The sequence below is a fragment of the Cupressus sempervirens genome, chromosome 4 (assembly GCF_028749045.1).
Source record: "Cupressus sempervirens isolate cs-2001-9-10 chromosome 4, ASM2874904v1, whole genome shotgun sequence".
Lineage (NCBI taxonomy): Eukaryota > Viridiplantae > Streptophyta > Pinopsida > Cupressales > Cupressaceae > Cupressus > Cupressus sempervirens.
Window position 1 is genome coordinate 684,753,112 of NC_143121.1, and position 21,010 is coordinate 684,774,121.

Genomic DNA, 21,010 nt, shown 5'->3' on the forward strand with positions numbered 1-21,010 from the left:
TTTTAACACAATTTGTATTTCATCAATTTTTCTTATAAGAAAGAAAAAAAGATAAACTTGAAGATATTACCCTAAAAATGATTTGAAAACTAGTAAAATCTAATTAAAAAAGAAAATTTGTCAAATAATACTTGTCCAAAAGCTCAAAAATAATCACCTCAAATGGACACTAAATTACTAGTAACTTTTTGTGAATGCAATCAAAATGACTCTATTTTCTACTTGCATTTGAATTATTAATTTAATCAACTTTTACCATTTTTTTGTATTTGTGACTATGGTTTCTCAATAAGAGAATCAATGACCTACATGATTTAAATCCATCCAAGACCTCAAAGCATTTGTAATGTAATTGAGTCTTCGTAATTTAAGCAAACACAAACAATTATAACCATATTTAATAAACTCAAAATTTTACTTCTATCGGCTTACCTTGCACCTCCTTCAGGTAGAAGTGCTAATTTAATAGAAAAAAGTCAGTTAAATACTATGGTCAAGAACGTGCCTGCGACTTAAACTCGCCAAAGAACGTGCTATTGACAATATGACTTTACGGGTACAAAAACAAGGCAGTGGAGATGCCAACACCGGTCTATAAATTGTAGACCGACAAGTTAGTGTTTCCCACATCTCTGCTCACCATGTCTTCCGTGGGCTTTCCTCAATCTTTTCAAGCATTAGATATAATTAGAGGCGGTGCTTATGCTCCAGCAACTGCTACACTCTGTTCACTCATACTTTTCTTGTGGGTTTTGAATAACTTTACCCTGAAAAGGAAAAGTGAATCAGGAAAGAGATCACCCCCTGGACCGTTTGCATGGCCCATTATTGGAAATCTGAACCAGCTGAGAAAGCTTCCTCATCGTGATCTGCATGAGCTTGGTGAGAAATATGGGCCCATCATGATGTTGAAATTGGGCTCTGTTTCCACCGTTGTCGTCTCTTCTTCTGCCATGGCAAAGGAGTTCTTGAAAACCCATGATGTAGTTTTTGCAAGCCGACCCGTTTCTGCTACAGCAAAATACCTTGCTTATAACTGCAATGATATGATTTTTGCCGCTTATGGGCCGTATTGGAGGCATATGAGGAAGATTTGCGTGGTAGAGTTGCTGAGTACGAAGAGGATCGAGTCATTCGGTTGTATAAGAGAGGAAGAAATGATTTCTACGGTTCGTTCAGTGTGGGAGATGTCCGAACAAGGGAGGAAGCCTGTTGATCTGACCAGCATGTTCGCAGCGTTTGCACAGGACGTTATGTGGCGGATCCTTTCGGGCACTAAACTTTCTTGTGACAATGATGGTAAAGTGGGTGGTGATGGAGAAGAGATAAAGAAGCTTGCAGTGGAGGCTGCAGGATTAGCAGGAGCTACTAATATTGGGGAATTCATTCCTTTCTTAGACTGGATGGACTTGCAAGGAGTGAAGCGGCGCATGAAAAAGGTACACAATTTGCTTGCACAAAAGATAAAAAGAATAATAGAGGAACAACAGCAGGTCAAGATGAAGTTGGGGGAGGAGGACAAAAAGGGTGCCACAAAATGTGAAAAATCAAACTATTGCAGTCACTGATTATTAATCTCCTATCACAAATGATTATTAAACTGCTGAAAATAAATTCCCAGCTAATATCGAAAAATAACACAACTGCAACTTCACTTAAAATATGGAAAGAAATGCGCAACAGAATCAACACAATATTTTCAGACAAATTGTCCCTGGAAAAACCCCTAAGGGAAAACCAGTTCTACAGATGAGAAATTATATTAAACTTCAGCAAATCAAGAGATACAAAATTCCTTGCCTCACACTGGCAGAACTCCGACAACCTCCTAATTTCTCCCGCTGATATTTCTCACTGCTATCCCTGCGCTAACACTGCGCCCTTGCTAACACTGCAAGACTGTTTGCTAACACTGCAAACTCCTTCTCCAAAACGCTTCTTCTTCTATGCCCTTGCTAACACTGCAAGACTGTTTGCTAACACTGCAAACAGCTTCACCAAAGCATCACCGCCTTGCTCTCCAAATGCCCCCTAGACCCCTTTTTATACTACTCTCGTTGGTAAACCAACGACCGAGATTAAATCAAACCAACGGCTGAGATTAAGACAACTCAATAGCCAATAATAGAATTGGTTGCAAGGTGTCCAAAAGGGAATCTCTAAAACTAGTAAATAATAACCATTTACTAATTTTTGGCAAGTGGACAAACAGCTGTCCAAACCACCCATAAATACAACCGCTATTCATAGATAAGGACGAACAGTTGTCCAAGCTACCCATAAATAGTGCTGCTATTTCCGGGTCAGAAATAACAGCTGTCCAACTAACAATAATTAACACTCCCTCTTAGCGAGGAAGCTGTTCTGCATGACACCCATCTTATCTCTGAAGAAGATAAATTTGGCCTTTCCCAAAGCCTTCGTCAGAATGTCTGCTACCTGCTCATCTGTAGGTATGTATTGTAGTCGAACAACTTTCTTCAATCTGCACACGTGGGTCTCTTTGCTGTGTGCTACAAAGCCTTCTAGTTGTTCTATGTATACTTCCTCGTTCAACTCACCATTGAGGAATGCTGTCTTGACATCCATTTGATGGATCTGCCATCCCATCTGTGCTGCAAGTGAGATTACAGCTCGTATAGAAGTATACCTGACAACTGGAGCAAATGTCTCCTCATAGTCTATTCCCTCCTTCTGAGAGAACCCCTTTGCCACGAACCTAGCCTTGTATTTCTCGATGCTACCATCTGCACCGTGCTTTATCTTATAGATCCAGCGTGATCCAACTACAGCCCTATCTATTGGTCTAGGTACTACCTCCCACACATCATTCTGCATTATTGAAGAATATTCCTCAACCATAGCATCTCGCCATACCTGATGTTCTGCAGCTTCCTGATAGCTAGAAGGCTCACTATCTACCAACTGACTAACTAATGCCACATAGTCATTGAACTTGGCTGGTTGTCTTCGCTGTCTAGTACTCTTCCTAGGAGCTCCCACAAACTCCTGAGTATCCCTTTGTGTATCTGGAACCACATGGTTTCTGCTGCCAACTGTAGAGAATGAAATGTCAACCTCTAAATCTTCCAAATGCATTTCCTGTTGCACCTGTTGCTCCATACTCTGTGAATCTTCACTAACTGAGTCTACACTCGTACTGGTAACTGTACTTGAGCTTTGATGCCCTTGACTTGGTCTTGGAGCTTCTGTTGGCTGCTCACTCTGATCATCTGCTGGCAAATCTCTGGATCTCTTGAATGCCTTGTCCTCCATGAACTTGACATCCCGTCTGACAATAACTCTTTTAGTCCCCGGAATGAAAACCCTGTATGCCTTTGAGGTCTCACTGTACCCAAAAAAGTACCCCCTCTCTGCAGTCTGATCTAACTTTGTACATGTATCTCCAGGAATATGACAATATGCCAAACTCCCGAATATCCTGAAGTGACTAACATCTGGCTTCTTCCCTGTGAAAGCCTCTTCTGGTGTCATCTTCCCTAACACCTTGTGTGGAACTCTATTCTGAATGTAGACTGCTGTATTACACGCCTCTGCCCATAAGTAACGGGGCATGTCCTGGTCATGTAGCATAGCTCTTGCTGCCTCCGATATAGAACGGTTCTTCCTCTCAGCAACTCCATTCTGCTGTGGATTGTAAGGAACAGTCCATTCTCTCTTGATTCCTTCTCTGGTGCAAAACTCCTGGAAGACATTTCCTTTGTACTCGCCTCCATTGTCTGACCGAAGAACCTTTATCTTCTTTCCTGTCGAGTTCTCCACAAGAGCCTTGAACTCTTGGAATCGACTGAAAACCTCATCTTTAGTCTTCAAGAAGTATATCCAGGTCTTTCTAGAGAAGTCATCAATAAAAGTAACATAGTACTCATATCCTCTGAGAGATTTCGTTGACATTGGTCCACAAACATCTGAATGTACTAGATCAAGAACACCCTTAGATCTGGTGTCACTCCTTGGAAAAGATGCTTTCGCAAACTTTCCCAACACACATTCCTTACATACATCGTCATGCTCTGTGCTCACCTCTGGAACACCTGTCACGATCTCACGAAGCAATCTAAGTGCTCCATAATGAATATGGCCCAACCTTCTATGCCATAGGTCTCCAAGATCTCTAGGATTATTGTTGCTCATAAGTGCCTTAGGAGTATCAAACTGCAATCTATAAAGGCGACCACTCCTAACTCCAATAGTTATGGGTGATTTCCAATCCTTGTGCTTAATCAACACATGTGTCCCTCTAAAGAGTACATTAGACCCCCTATCCTGAAGAACAGATACAGAAATCAAATTCATACCTAAGCCCGGCACATATAACACATCATGAAGAGGAATTATCTTTCCATTCTCCCTCTGAAACTGAACAGTCCCTTTCCCAACAGGGTTGAGTTTGGACAAGTTTCCCATAGAAATTTGGATGTTGGTGTCCTCCTCCTTGTAATTGGAGAAGTACTCTCTAACTCCTGTCATATGAAATGACGCCCCACTATCTATATACCAAACACACTGTGAGGTTGAGCTAACCATACAAGCTATGAGTGCAAACTCATCTTCCATTCTGCTGGAGAGTTCTTCTGCACTTGCTGAAGCTGCCACCTGCTTCTTACCCTTTTTCCTCTTTGGGCAATCACTGACATAGTGGCCAAACTCGTGACATCCAAAGCACTTAACCTTAGAAAGGTCCTTCTTCTTCTTTTCACTTTGTGAATTTGATCCTTGCTAGATCCCTTCTTTGCTTTCCCTTTACCCGCTAGGGCAACGTTCTCTTGTTCCACCTCATTTTTTTGACTCTTGTTGGCCCCATTGACAAGACTTAGTCTAAACTCCTCCTGAGTGAAATCAGTCCATAGTCGATCCCAACTCGGTAAAGTATCTCGTCCACTGACAACTTGAACAAAGACACTCCATTGTTTAGTAAACCCATTTAGGGCTATTCTCACTAGCTCATCATCACTAGGGCTATCTCCAACAGCTGCTAACTCATCCTTGACAAGTCTGAGCCTGGTGAGGTAACTTGTGACGTCTTCTCCCTGATTCATCTGGGTATTCTTTAGCTTCTCTCTGAGAATCAACTTCCTGTTAGTGGTAGCATTCTGGTACAGATTTAGAATGGCGTCCCACATCTTCTTTGCTGTATCTAGCTCCGAAATATGTGGAACAATATGATCCTTGACACCATCAAGGATAATCCTCCTCGCTTTGGCATTGTCCTTCCTATATGCTGCAAGCTGTGTTGCATCCGTTGGTACAGGTACACCACTGGTAGCATAATCCTTGATACCATTCTCTTCCAACAATAAAGAAATTTTGGCCTTCTAGACACCAAAATTTGAGGCACCATCCAATCTATCCTGATCTCTCAAACCAGCTGAAGCCATCTCAAGGGTTTAAAGCAATAATAAATCTAAAGAGATCAAAATTTCTTTCCTAGGGCAAAACTCTTCTACCCTTAACAATGCTCTGATACCATGTGAAAAATCAAACTATTGTAGTCACTGATTATTAATCTCCTATCACAAATGATTATTAAACTGCTGAAAATAAATTCCCAGCTAATATCGAAAAATAACACAACTGCAACTTCACTTAAAATACGAAAAGAAATGTGCAACAGAATCAACACAATATTTTCGGACAAATTGTCCCTGGAAAAACCCCTAAGGGAAAACCAGTTCTACAGATGAGAAATTATATTAAACTTCAGCAAATCAAGAGATACAAAATTCCTTGCCTCACACTGGCAGAACTTCGACAACCTCCTAATTTCTCCCGCTGATATTTCTCATTGCTATCCCTGCGCTAACATTGCGCCCTTGCTAACACTGCAAGACTGTTTGCTAACACTGCAAACTCCTTCTCCAAAATGCTTCTTCTTCTATGCCCTTGCTAACACTGCAAGACTGTTTGCTAACACTGCAAACAGCTTCACCAAAGAATCACCGCCTTGCTCTCCAAATGCCCCCTAGACCCCTTTTTATACTACTCTCGTTGGTAAACCAACGACCGAGATTAAATCAAACCAACGGCTGAGATTAAGACAACTCAACAGCCAATAATAGAATTGGTTGCAAGGTGTCCAAAAGGGAATCTCTAAAATTAGTAAATAATAACCATTTACTAATTTTTGGCAAGTGGACAAACAGCTGTCCAAACCACCCATAAATACAACCGCTATTCATAGATAAGGACGAACAGCTGTCCAAGCTACCCATAAATAGTGCTGCTATTTTCGGGTCAGAAATAACAGCTATCCAACTAACAATAATTAACACAAAAGGCATCGTTGATGTGCTCTTAGAAATGGGAAGCCTCGATGGAAGGGCAGTCGAACAGGAAAGCATCGAAGCTATTGTTTTCGTATGTATCTCATTCATTTGTTATGTATCTAGTTCAAAACCCAAATACCATTTTTTTAAAACGTTTGTTGGTAGTTATGTTTTATTTAATTGGTGTAACAAGGATCTAGGATATTTTCAGGATATGTTCATGGCTGGAGTTGAAACGACGTCTACTACAATAGAATGGGGAATGACCGAGATTCTTAGAAACCCTAATGTGGCCAAGAAAATGCAAGAAGAAATTGATTCAGTTGTAGGAAGAGAGGGGGCTGTATGCGAGCGTGATTTAGCAAGCATGGAGTACGTGCAGTGTGTGGTGAAGGAGACGCTGAGGTTACATCCTGCATTACCCATGATGGTTCCACACGAATCGACACAAGATTGTACAGTTGGTGGGTACTTCATTCCTGAGAAGAGCAGGTTTATTGTGAATGCTTGGGCTATCGGAAGAGATCCATCAGTATGGAAAGATCCTCTGGAATTCAGGCCAGAGAGATTTATGGGTAAAAATGTTGATGTGGTGAAAGACAAAGAGTATTTCGATATGTTACCATTTGGAGCAGGAAGGAGAGGATGCCCAGGGGCAGCCATGGATGATGTAGTCGTTAACTTTATGTTGGCGCAGCTCCTTCATTGTTTTGACTGGAGCGTGGATGGAGAGTTAGATATGACGGGACTCTTTGGAATTAGCACACCCAGGAGTGTTCATCTTCTCGCTCGTCCTGCCTTGAGGTTATCTAGCTGCCCATGAATTTAAAACTAACATGTCGAGTGATTAGTATGAGTGGTGTTAATTTCGTATGTCCTGTGATCGTTTGTGTAAGCTCCTCATCTACTCTCAATAGTAAGTAAACGAATATTGTATGTGTTATGTATATGTGAGATTTCAACCCCTCATCTACTTTCTATAGTAAGTAAATGAATATTGTATGTGTTCTATGTTATGTATATGTGAGATTTCAACTCTATGTTGATATTGATGTAATGTACAAGAATTTTTATTTTAGTCTTCTTCACAATAATTAATGAGTCAAATTGAATGAGTTATATGATTGATTAGATTTTAAGATATTATTTTTTATAGGTAATGGGTTGAAGTCTAGATTATTTATTATTTTATTATAATTATATATTGAGATTAATTATTATAATCGGTTAAGTTCAAGTAGATTCGAATCTAAGAACTCCACATAAGAGATTCACAATTTATCAATATTTTGTAGACTCTTGTCAAAAATATTCATATTTAATTTTAATATAATAAAAATAAATAAAATTAGATTAAATGTAAGTTGGTATGAAAATGTGTTAAAAAAATAGTAAATAATATCTCTAACGTATCTTAATTATATTCATTTTCTCATAGTTGAATTAAATAATTCTATTTTCAACCATGTTCAGTTGTCAGTCAAGACTAGTACTACAAGTATTTCCACTCCCATATGTCCGTCGTGTCAACTCTATAAGAAAAACTAAATGTAAAGCTTTAGGCCTAGAGAAACACATGGAAGACATGGTTGATGTTTCAAAAATCTCTACCTCCTCTTGGTCCACATATTCAACATGGACTCCTTATAATTCCATAGAAAATTATCCTTCTTTGTCTGTGATTCCCCCTTCTCTGTTGTCCAACTTGGCTACCTCGACAACCCTGCTATACCCAAAATATTATCCCCTCCCAAGTGAGGTAAAAGTATCATCCTTAAAGTTACCTATGATCTGGATCCAATTGGTGGGAAGGTATACAAGCTTTGTGAGTTTTACACTGGACAAAATGTTGTTCGCAAATGGCTTATCCTATAACTAAAAATTGCAAGGAAAAAAATCAACAAAATGGAGGTTGTTGTTGACACAAAGAAGAAGGTGATTGACTCAACTCAAGGATGGGTGATGAGAGCATTGGCTTGTTGTAGACAATTTTTCCTAGAAACTTAACTAGCAAATAATGGAAGACCAAATTAATGAGGTTGATGAAGGTTGCTTCCCTTAATTTACAACAACACACAACAGAAATAGAGGAAAAACACAAATTGAGAGAACAAAATATGGGCTTCTTATTATATCCACAAATGCATAATTATAGAATTATAATATGAAAACCTACATGGGCTCCTTCCTTACAATAGTTTGCAAGACATAGCTATGACTATCACCTAGAACTATCTTAGACAACCTATGAACCTTCCTTATAAAGAAAGTTTTTACCACCCAAGAAGGTTCTAGACACTAAGCCCTAATCCTTGGGACTGAGAAACCTCATAATATATTATTTTATTACACTTTCTTTCATATGATCAACTCAAGATAATTTACAAATTATATTTTTAGATGGATCCACATTTGAGGACCACACCTAGAAAATTGTTGACCTAATGGGCTATTATTAATAGAATATTTGGAATAACTAAGAGCTGGGATGAATTAGGTATCCCTAGGTCTAGATGTACAAATTAAATACTTAAAAAATCAGCAAATTTAACCTAATAAATCACTAAGTAAAATTGTTCACTATAATCCAACTTCATTCCATTATAGCTCCCTCTTCTATATGTGTCAAATTGTATAAACTTATCACAATCAATAATAAACTTAAACTTAAAAATAACAAGTAACATAAACACATGTAACAAACATAAATAGAATGTTTGACACTAGGATTTAACATGGAAACTCAATTATGGAAAAGCCAATAGTAACATGCTACCACTTTTTCATTCTTCTGAAGTGTGTTCTATTAGAAGCTAACCCTAATAAAGGTTCCAAAATACACTATTAGGTGTGATCCTGTATAAGGATTTTATCACCCTGTTAGGAGTGGCCTTGTTAGAGGACTTAAGAACATTCCATTATAATGCTATTGTGATTAACGGATTTACAAATGATAGTTAGGCCAACCTTATAAAATGGATTTTACAATTTCTACAATGGTTTAAAAGTAACAACAAAACTTTGATCTAATAACATATAACTCACTTTGCAAATTCAAATCTCTATTTGGCTCAACTATGGTTCATTGACGGAACTCCATCATTCTCATTATCTTAGATCTTCTTGGTGACTCTTTAAGCAATCCTTCACCTTACAAACTTCACACAATTCCATGCAAGTCTGTTCACCACTTATATTCCCAAATTTCTAGTCCAATCAACCCATAAAACATACCAAATACCCCCATTAAATAGGTAGCTTTGATCTTTTCCCACTTAATCAAAATTTTAGATCCTTAGGTTTATGATAATATCCAAAACATTTAATGAATCCCTCCACCTTCTTATTCTTCTTCTCTTCTTAACACTTATAGAAACATATTCTCAAATCTTAGCCTTTGATCACTCAACTAATCCTTTCCTTGCATTAAATAATACAAATCATCAATTATCATTGTCAACAAGTTTTTCTTATTCCAAGATTTCAACTATGTCAGCCAAAAATCTTGATTCTTTCACAAACTATTCTTTTGTTGTCACTAGGCCATCACTATGTCTTTTTGCTTGGTCTTGACTAGTTACTGGGTCAATACTACATTGTCAAGCTCAGTCATCACGACAAAACTCAATCAATAGTATTAGTAAGAAATCTCTATCACGCATCAAATACTAGTACTCAGCCAACATTGTTATGCTTAGCAATGCTTAAGTTCCTTGATCTTTTGCTTCAGCACCTTCATTGACCTTGCAACATTGATACTCAGTCAATCTTATCCTTTTGACTTGTTTAACCTCTTAGCTTCATCCAACTATCACTTACACTTCCTATATTGATTAAACAACACATTAAATGTTGTCAATTACTAACTTATCAAGTGCCCATTTTAATTCCATCTTACTTACATCTCAACTCGACCTTTCACTAGGTCATCTTATGATCCCTTCTTTTCAAATCCTCCTCATTAAAAAATTAGATAAAACACTCTACACTATTAGTGAATGTCTCTCTAGTAGGTTTGACACTTTTCTACTGATAGGTTTGACATCAATGACAATATAACAATTGTTCCAATTAAGCTCTCAATAGTTGTAGATCCAACAATCTCCATCTTTGGCATTGATGACAACATTGTCAAGTTACCATGCAATCCAAAAATAACACAATGCCTTAAGTGTTCAACTTCCTCTATGTTCAATAGGTAGATCTTCTTATTTTCATTTTGCTTCTCATCTAGTGAACTTTAGTGATAAAAAAAGTCTCCAACATTCTTCATATGATCTTCCATAACTATCTATAGTTTTCACCATCTCCTTCTCTGGTAACTACCTAGAGTCTCCATTATCATCTCTCCCTCTTTGACAACAATCCCAAAGACATCTCAATCACCATAACAACATTAGATACATTGTCATACATCCTCTTCATGTAGATATCATTATTCTTTGTTATATATTTTCTCCCTCTATCATCAAGTTCATCTTGAAGATCATCTCTTTACATCATTTCATAGCTTTAGGTAGATTCTAAAATGTGATATTCTGCATCAATCTGTATGATATTTTGATAATAACATTTCACACAAAGCCACTTTTTTTCCTTAGTTAGTAGTAGAGAGGAGAATGATCCCTAACTTGCCTCTCAAGTAGTCATCTTCTTCCTTAGGTAATGTCTTAGAAAATATGACAACTATTTGTTCCTTTGTGTTCACATATTCAAGCCTCACTTCTTTTTCTTGAACCCACTCTCTCAAGTAATGATACTTGATCTCAATATGTTTTGTCTTAGTGTACATCACACGAGTCTTTGAAATGTTTATAGCAGTTGTATTGTCACAATAGATTACGATAGGATCTATAATGTCCTACTTCATAACTTAACACAATTATTGGATCTAAACAATGTTAGAACAATTTACTGCTACTACAACATATTCAAATTCTATTGTGGACTAAGAAAGGCAGTTATGTTTCTTGCTTTTCTAGGAAATTAGTATCTTTCCAAGAAAGAAAGAACCTCCACTAGCTCTTTTTTTGTCATCAACATTTCCAATCCAATCTGATCAATATAAACTTTCAGCTCAAATTTATAATTCATCTTATACCATAGCCCATAGTCTTCTATTCCTTTGGGATATCTCAATATTATTTTCATAGTCATCAAGTGATTCTCTTTAGGATTAGTAGAAAATATTGCAGCTATTCCAATTGGTAATGCAATGTCAAGTCTACTATGAAATACATACTAAAATTTTCCAATCATTGACTTGTACAATGTCTAATTTACCTCTTTAGAATTGTCATTCTTAGAAAATTTATGTCTAGTAACCATAGGAGTTCCAACTAGTCTTGAGTCTTCCATACCAAAAGTTTTCAGTAACTACTTGATGTATTTTGATTATGTCATGTAGATACCTTTCTTTATCTAATATACTTACAGGCTAACAAAGAATTTGATCTCTCCAAACATAGACATTTCAGACTCTTTCTCCATTTTATCAAAAAATGATTTACACAATTCATCTTTTCTGCCAAATATGATATCATTGACAAAAATTTCAGCTATCAGTAACTTTCTCTCATATTCATTCTTTAAATAGAGAATTTTTTTGTCATTTGTTTTTGTGAAACCAATTTTCACCTAGCATGCATGCAATATCTCATACCATGCTCTAGGAGCTTATTTAAAACCATACAAAGTTTTATGCAATTTATATACCATGTTTTTCTTGCTAGGCTCAATAAACCCTTTAGGTTTCTCAATATAGACTTCCTCTTCAAGTATACCATTTAGAAATGCAAACTTCACATCCATTTGATAAACCCTGAATCCTTTGTAAGAACCATATGCAAGAAAAGTCCTTATTGCTTCCAACCTTGCAACTAGAGAAAAAATTTCTCCATAGTCAATTCCTTCTTCTTTTGCATATCCTTTACAAACTAGTCTTTCCTTGTTCCTTATGAATTTACCTTACACATTCATCTTGTTTCTAAATACCTACTTTATGTCAATTATATTCGTGTCCTTTGTTCTAGATACTAGAGTCCATGTCTTGTTCTTTTCAATTTTCTCAATCTCTTCATTCATGCTTGCAATCCAATCTTCATTCTCAAGTGCATCCTTGATTGATCTAGGCTCTACTCACATAGTAAGTATGTATCAATCCTTAGTCTTTTTCTTGTCATAAGTCCTAAATATTTGTCTCTAAGGTATTGGTCTAGTGTATGATTTCTTCTCACATACTTTTCTAGGAGAGGTTCATTTCCTCTCTTTTTTGTTGTTGATGTTCACTAGGTTTAGCTAGTTCAATATGCTCAATCACTTCAAGTTACTCTTGGTGTATTTATGTTTGTATCAAAGGTACATCATTGCGATGCTTGGAATTCTCTTCTTGCTAGTGGACTTCTATAGTTTGATGCTTGATAGGTTGTTATTGCTCAAAAAGCCTTTCTGTTGTGACTCAACAATGTTCACATTTTGTATTTTTCAAATCATTTCTAAGGTTTGATAATGGTTTCAGGTTCTCCTTCATAGACATATACAAAATTTATGTACACACAAGTTCTTTCTTTCATTCCACCTCATTATTTTCTATAAATTCATCAACTCTAACATTTTCACTTTCCACAACATTGTTAGTGTTAGAATTCAAACATTTGTATGCCTTACTCTTTGTGGATTATCCTAGGAATATACCTTCATCACTTTTAGTATGTCAAGTTTTCTATTCCTTGATTGTTTTAGAATATAACATTTTCTTCCAAAAGCTTTGAAATAATTTACATTAGGTTCTTGTCAATACCATAGCTCAAAGGTATTTTGTACCTTTTTTGACTTGTACTCGATTTAGAGTGTAGGCTACAATGTTGAAAACTTCTCTCCAATACTTTAATTGAACATTCTTTTCCATCTTCAATGTGCTTGCACACTCTATTATGGATCTATTCCTTCTTTTAGCTATACCATTATATGGTGGAGTCCTAGGTGTAGACAACTTCCTTTTGATTCATCTATCATTGTCGAATATGTTAAACTTTCTAGATATGAACTCTCCACCTCTATCTGATCTCAAGAACTTTATACTCTTACCTGTTTCTTTCTCTACTCTAGCCAAATACCAATTAAACATTTTCAAGCATCATATTTTTCCTGAATAAATATTGTAGTCATCATTCTAGAGAATTCATCAACAAATAAGATAAAGTACTTATCTCCATAGTAAATTTTCACTCCAATAGGACCACATAAGTATGAACTAATTGCAAAATATCATCAGAAGAATATTTTTTTTCTCTTGAAACTAGGCTTAGTCCTTTTTTTCAATTTGCATTTTTTTCACATCACTTTATTTGATTTACTCAATTATGGCATTCCTCTTACTTTTCTCTTCATGTTGATCTCAACCAAACTGTCAAAATTTACATGATACATGCTCTTACGCCATAATCAAACATATTCATATTGTGGAAATAAGCATGTGTCTTCAAATATGTCTACATAGAATATATTATCTCTTTTTTACTCCACTTCCAATAAGTTCATTAGTAGCATCATAGATCCTCACCTTCTTGTTTAGAAATTCAACATTGTAGCCATAACTGATAAATTGTGCTATACTCAACAAGTTATATTTTACACCATCAACAATATGAATTATCACATCTGATTTTTTTATTTAGAATAATTGATCCTTTACCTTTCACATAACATGGTGCATTATTTCCAAACTTAAAACTATTACCATTATACGGAATCAATCTTTCAAACTTACTTGTATCACTAGTCATATGATGTGAACATCCACTATCAATTATCCATATATCATTTTTTCTTTTGTTAAATTAGAGCAATCTTTTCACATTTCTCATCTTCACCAGAATAATCTTTCATAGCAACATACACAACTTCTTCATCATTTTCATTAGTACCACTACCAGAACTTTCTTTAGCAATGTAACAAGATTTCCTACCTTTTCCTTTGTAGTCTCTATGACCTCTATCATCTCTATTATCTCTCCTATATTGGTACCTATTGTCCTTCCTCTCATCCTTATCATCTTTGTCATGACATCATGTAGCAATATGACCAACTTTATTGCATGTGAAAAAGATAATAGGAAGTTTACCTATGCATTTACCTCTTCCTCTAGGTATCCTCTTAGCTAGTAACACCTTAAGTTCACCAAGTTCCTCATCTAAGTCATTGTCAATAGTCACATGTCTTCTTTTCATCTCCTTTCTAGAACCATCAAGAGTTAGTTTTTCTTTGAAAGCACTTTCAAGATTACTAAGGGAATAATCATCAAAATTAACCAACTCATGACATTGTGTTAGATAGATTGTGGATACTTACCCCATACTTGCATGTGTATGGTGTACAAGTATATTTTTACTTTTGATTGACATATCTGATGTAGTTGAGGGAGGGAGTCGTAGTCACTCACAAGTCAGGATCTGCATGATGTAACACTCCTTTCTATTTCATATATATATATATAAAGTTGTAGGTCTTGAGCATCAATTTCTTTCAATCACTAGGATGAACGTGCCCTATCACAATATCTCAATGGTAAAGGAGGGGAGATAGTTTTCAAGTTCAAATCCTAAACTCGAGCCTATTTTATCTTGTGGTGAAGGAACTTGATATATGTTTTCTCTATCATTCTAAATTCATGAAGGTGACATGAATTCAAGAACTCAAGCCTTGAGTTTGATTTTTATGCTTTGTCCTTCTGTCAAATTTTCTTTTGAGAACATGGTGTATTTATTTTTCTTTGAGTGTAATTGTCCAACAAAGGGGATTAATCTATTAAATTAACTGAAAGGGAATTTTAGGAAGGAAAACATTTTATATTTAATGAATTGAGAATTAATTAAATAAAAGAGTTAAAAGTAAAATACTTAATTAAAAGTCTAATGTTGGAATTAATAGCAATTAAAATTGCTAGAGTGAAAGTTGGTGTAATTATAATTATTTAACTTGTCATAAATTTTGAAGTTATTTTTGAATTACAATATTTAAATATTATTTGGAGTTAAAATAATAATATAATTCTCTAAACATATCTTGCTAATTAAAATAAGTGGGCATAATAAAATAAAGTATTATTTTAATAAAAGGCACTAAGCATGCATGAAATTTTTAAATAAATAAAATAATTAGAAAATTAATAAAGTGAGAGGCAATTTTGAAAATAGAAACCCTAACTAGGGTTAGAGGGCTTCAATAGAGGAGTTTATCTCATTTCTCCACACAGGTTGGAGGAGCAGATTTGGAATTGAAAAACAAGATTTTTTCTATGAGCTTTTGGAGATGAGAAATTCATAAGAATATAGGAATCACTAGATTGTTAGCATCACACACACACACACACACACACACACACACACACACACACACACACACACACACACACACACAGAGAGAGAGAGAGAGAGAGAGAGAGAGAGAGAGAGAGAGGTTAACTAAAATGTAATTAAGATTTTAAATAGCATTAAATTTAAATATATAGTATTTAAAATATTTTTATTTAAATTATAGAATTTTAAAATATTGAATAATATTAAGTTTTAAGAATTGAGTATATTTTAAATTTTTTTCCTTAAAATGATAATGATATTTGAAAACTATCAATAAGTATAATAATGCCATTGTAAATGGGACCTTAGTTTATTAGGAAAACATGGATTCTAAACTATGAAAATGAAACTCATATTATGATAAAACTAAACTTGAAACTATATCTAGTGAGAAATTAGATATATGAAAAACTCTAAGTTTTACCCAAATTAAAATTCATGGAATTTATACTAAAACTACATGGTTGTAACTTACACTTTCCTTAATGTCTTTTGTGATATTATGTTTTATCTAGTGATGGGTTGGGGTAAGCTTACAGTTAGCCAAATTAGGAATGTTTACCAGAGGTGGGGAGTTGTGAGTATGTTTTTAAAACACTTATGTTATGTCTATTCTTATATCTATTTCTTTGGTGAGACACAATTATTCTAGGTGATGCTCACATGTTATGATTTCTTGATGTAACCTTTGAGGGTTTGATCTGCTATCTTTTGGTGATTTCTAGTTGTTCATAAAAGGGAGTACCTCTTAAGTTTGAAATGTCACACTTTCTATTGGAGAAGATATAAAAATGGAAAGAAGAATTCAATAAGAGACATATTCGAAAAGGCATTCAAAAGAAGAAGTATTCTGTATTCATTTGTACGGAGGGATAAGGTGCTTAAATATGACTTTATAATGTAAATTCAAATATTTTATTTTAATAATGAAATAAAATGTCCTTTATTTATTTTTATTAAAGGCATGGAGATTTAAACTACAATTGATTCATCCTTTATAATCATCTTTAAATTCCATAAATAATTTATGTCAGATAAGTGGACGTGGTCATCTATGGCATTTTAAACTCAATCATCGCAAATATTGTGAAATATGTCATTGTTTCCAAATCCGTGTCACGTCTATCTCCTTGACCTTAGGAGTTAAAGCACAATCTGGACTAGTTTAGAATTTTGTATATATACTTGACCCATTGCTTCTTGATTATTAAACTATTTATAGTTTATGTGCATAGAACATTATAAAGTTGTACGTTATAATCTTCCTTGTAGTTGACTATGTTGCCTGAATGAGCTAAAGCATTAGTCTTTTTATCATTGAAGTATTGGATCTATATTTGAAGTCTAAAAATCTATAACTTCCTTCTTACAAACCTTAAATCCATTGTACAAAACATTCAATTATTTCAAACACACAACATTTAGTTTCATTTTGATCGAGTTTGAGGAACTTGCCAGTTGGAGAACTCATAAAGCTTAAATTCACTATAGAAGAGCCTTCAACTATGTAGTCAACATTTGAGGTGAAGGTCTACCACCTAGGCGTAGTAGAGACTAAAGTGCAAGGGAATCAAGGTGATTCTCATTCATTGGCCAAAATTGATTGTGGAATCATATCGAAGAAGCAACAAGCTCTTGGATTTTCAATCTACAGTTTTGGAAACCAACAGATTGGCGATTCTACTAGAGATAGTTGCTCACAATATATATTATGAAGTTACGCAGAGTTTTAGATTTTGCAAATCAAAATCAATAAGTATTTGTATCAGTGGTGCAGGAGCACCTAGGTAGGCTAGTTTGTACCTAGTGCTTATTTCTTGTCATTTTGGCTTGTAGTGATGCTAGCCACATTACTAGTGGTTTAATAAGACCTAATAGGTCCTTAGGTAAGATTTCATTAGTTGCTAAGTGGGTTTTTGCTCCTAAGTTGATGTTATGCCAAAAAGTTGCTCAACAGGGGTTAGGTTGACCAAAGTGGTAAGAAAGTTGACCAAGGGTAAAAAACCATCTTGGAATGTCTAAATAAACCTAATATTAACCCTTACCAAGTTTGGTGAACTCATTTGTTAAGAATTTTAAGTTATGGCAAAAGTTGCTCAAAATTGCAAAAGTTGCAAAATTGCAATTTTTCAACTTTTTGTAACTTTTCTTGCAAAGTTGAAAATGAGTGCAAAGAGTTAGTTATGGGTTTGAGCATGACCAAAATAGGTTGAGAAAACCTATATAAGTCTATTCTTGATTAGTTTCAGGGGTTGGCAAGTTTAGTGGCCATACATGTACGGATTTTATGTGCATTTTTTCATGGTAGCCACTTGGTTAATGAGCATTTTGGTGTTGAATATGGTTGGAAGTCTGGTTTTTCTTGTTTGGAACACTTATATGCATTATTTTTAATCTTTTTCATGTGCTCAAGTTGATAGTACAAGCTTTGTTAATACTGTACATAAGTTTTTTGAAGTTTTTGCCAGTTTTCTAGTTTATAGCAGCAATTTGAATTAAATGGACTCTTTCTCCATTTTCCACCATTGAAACCTCATGATGCTATGGGATTTGGAGGAAGATACAATGTACATTATTTTACAAAAAGAAGGGCTCTTAAATATGAAGTAAAACAATTGTTTGTTGATGCCCTAGGCAAGAAAAGTGTCTTGGCTAGTGGAAATATCGTTGTAACCAGAAACATATCACGTGTTGGGTGATTGAAAATGTGAAACCAAGTATAGAAAGTGGTAGGGAATGTTTCTATAGTACTCTTGGTGCAATTGGAGGTGATGGTGTTCTCTAGAAAGAAAGTTATGCAAGATTTTGCAAAACCGGGTTCAAAAACTACTTCTAGCTTTAGTTTTTAGCATTTTTGTGTTTTGGGTGTTTGGCATATGGTGGAGGCCTAAACGTGGTGGAATAATTTCTATTTTTGAAAAGGGTATTCATATTCCTAATTTGTTTAATGATTTTTATGTAGGTTTTGTGAGCAGCACACAATTTTAAGTGTTGAAACCCTCTTTTCTTGGTTGTATGACAACAACATTTGTAAAAGTCCTTGTGTGAACTTGTAAGATATTCTATTGAAAGCTTTTTCTTGGCTTGATAATGTCAATATGAACATGTTAAGGCAGTAGAAAGGTCTTCAAGGATGAAGGAAGTTGGAAAAACACAAGGTCTATGTTCTAGCCTTGTTTTGGCAACATTATAGCAGCACTTTGCCAACTTGTTTGTAAAGTTGGAAAATCTTTCTAAAGTGTTTTATTTTGGTTTGAACATGATTAAAAAAATCTTGATGAAGCATGGGAAGACCACCAAGAACCTCAAGAAAGGTTGGAGAGCATATTGTGGCCAGTTACCTAGGAAGCACTTGGCAAGCCATGTGGTGAATGAAAATTTCAGTCACCTATGAAGTTGTACTTTGTTTCAATTGGTGTCACAAGGTGAATGGAGTGGATCTTGGATTGATCCAAGGTTGGTGAGTGGGTAATCACCATCAAGGTCAAAGGAATGACCTATAAGCCCTAGGAAAGGACTAGGTAGCAAGAGCAAACCTTGTGGTTACATCAGAGTGGTATCAGAGCAAGTTAAATATTTGGGAAAAGGTAGTGGATGTCTAAAGCTACAGAATCAGTAGGTGAATCCATGATGGTGACTAATGTTCAATTAGCCAAAGAGGTTAATGAACGAAAGGAAAGAAATCGGCTTCTTGAAGAAGCACTGGAAGAGGTGAAGCAAAAATTGGATGCAGTTGCAGAGGAAACCAAGAAAAGAGATGAAGAAGAAGATGGTAAGGGTAAAAAGGTAGCAGAGGAAGACATTGTACCTAAACCTGATCCTATCTTGCAAGAAGAACCATTTTTAAAAGCCATCAAAGCACTAGGTGGCAAAGCTTTTGAAGGAATACCTCTGTTTACAAGAGAGATGGACTTAGATGCTGTCTTAGATTGGATTGAAGGAATGTAGAACCATTTCGAGTGTGAAGGGGTAACCGAGGCTCAAAAGGTGAAGGTGGAAAAATCTAGACTTAGAGGATCAACACTCACTTGGTGGAAATATGTCCAAGGCGAGAGAGTTATGCAGGATAAAGCACCCATAGCCAACTGGAAAGCTATGGTAATGAAGATTCAAGAAAACTTTCTTCCGGAGGATTTTGAAATCCAACTTCATCAAAGAAGGCAAGGACTGAAAAAAAAAGATATGGATGTGGCTTCCTATACAGAATAATTCCAAAGATTGTGTTTGAGATCCAAGAAGCAAGAGGAGGAGCCTATCAAAGTTGCAAGGTACCTAAGTGGCCTAAAATGGAGTATTCAAGAAGAGCTTAGTTTTTGGACACCTACAACAGTCCAAAGATGCCATCAACTTGCTATAAAGGTGGAGGAGAAGCACAAAAAGAAAGGTGATTCAAGTTTTAGAGGAAAAGGAAGGAACCAAAGAGGGCAAAGAGGAGGCTATCATGGTAGAGGTGGTGAACCAAAAGGTCAAGCTGAAAGTAAGACCAATGAGCAACCAAATGAAACCTCACAAAGAGGAGGTCATAATAGAGGAAGAGGAAATCATAGTAGCTCTCAAAGAGGAAGAGGAGCAGGCAGATCAAGTTCTTATTTTGCAAGCATGAAGTGCTACAATTGTGGCCAGCTTGGACACCCTGCTTATAGGTGTCATGAGAAGCCTTCTTCTTCGAATCCAAGCAAGAGAGTGGCATTTGTACAAGAGGATTGTTCAAACAACAAGGATGCTGATGTAGATCATCTTGAGTCTGAAAAAGGAGAGAGTTTGATGTGTAGGAGGGTACTAATCAAACAACCTACCCCTAATGAACCCAAACAAAGAAGGGCATTGTTTAGAATCAAGTGCAAGATTCTAGGCAAAGTATGCAAGGTGGTACTGGACTCAGGATCCACTGATAATGTCATCTTTGAAGAGGCTATTACTAAACTGAAATTGACAAGGATACCTCATGAGAATCCCTACAATGTCACTTGGTTAAATAAGGGTCAAAGTATCTTGGTTAATGAGCAAGCTTGGGTGGAATTCTCCATAGCCGGCTACAAGGACAAGTTGTTGTGTGATATATTGCCCATGGATGCATGTCATCTTTTACTTGGTAGACCATGGCAATTTGATAGAGAGATGAAGTATGATGGTAGAGAAAACTCCATTTCATTCAAGAAAGGAGGTAAGACTTTCAAAATTTAGTCTTTACTAGAAGAAGAGGGAACACAAGAAAAGGTTCCTAAAGTGTTGTTGTGTGGTGAGAAGGAGTTCTTAAGGGAACTTAAAGAAGTGGAAAATTAGGGTTTTTCTATCATACTAAAGTTTGAAAATGAAGAAAAATCAATCAAAGAACCTTTTCCTTTTGAAGTTCAAACTTTGCTTGA

At 35.7% G+C, this 21,010-nt stretch overlaps 1 protein-coding gene across 1 annotated transcript; it reads left to right on the forward strand.

The window, feature by feature from the left end:
* The first annotated feature begins 600 nt into the window (after positions 1 to 600).
* On the forward strand, positions 601 to 7,394 carry LOC149563109 (cytochrome P450 750A1-like). Its single transcript, XM_089826535.1, has 3 exons — positions 601 to 1,539; positions 6,299 to 6,378; positions 6,499 to 7,394. The coding sequence occupies exons 1-3, from the start codon at positions 642 to 644 to the stop codon at positions 7,108 to 7,110; spliced, it is 1,590 nt and encodes a 529-aa protein (XP_089682661.1). The 5' UTR covers positions 601 to 641; the 3' UTR covers positions 7,111 to 7,394.
* Positions 7,395 to 21,010: the final 13,616 nt, after the last annotated feature.

Bases quoted from the DNA above. Each gene is read 5' to 3' on its own strand.
- LOC149563109 (XM_089826535.1), top strand. From the start codon at position 642: ATGTCTTCCGTGGGCTTTCCTCAATCTTTTCAAGCATTAGATATAATT. The intron at 1,540-6,298 runs GTGAAAAATCAA...TTAACACAAAAG, and splicing joins CAAAAAGGGTGCCACAAAAT to GCATCGTTGATGTGCTCTTA. The intron at 6,379-6,498 runs GTATGTATCTCA...GGATATTTTCAG, and splicing joins GCATCGAAGCTATTGTTTTC to GATATGTTCATGGCTGGAGT.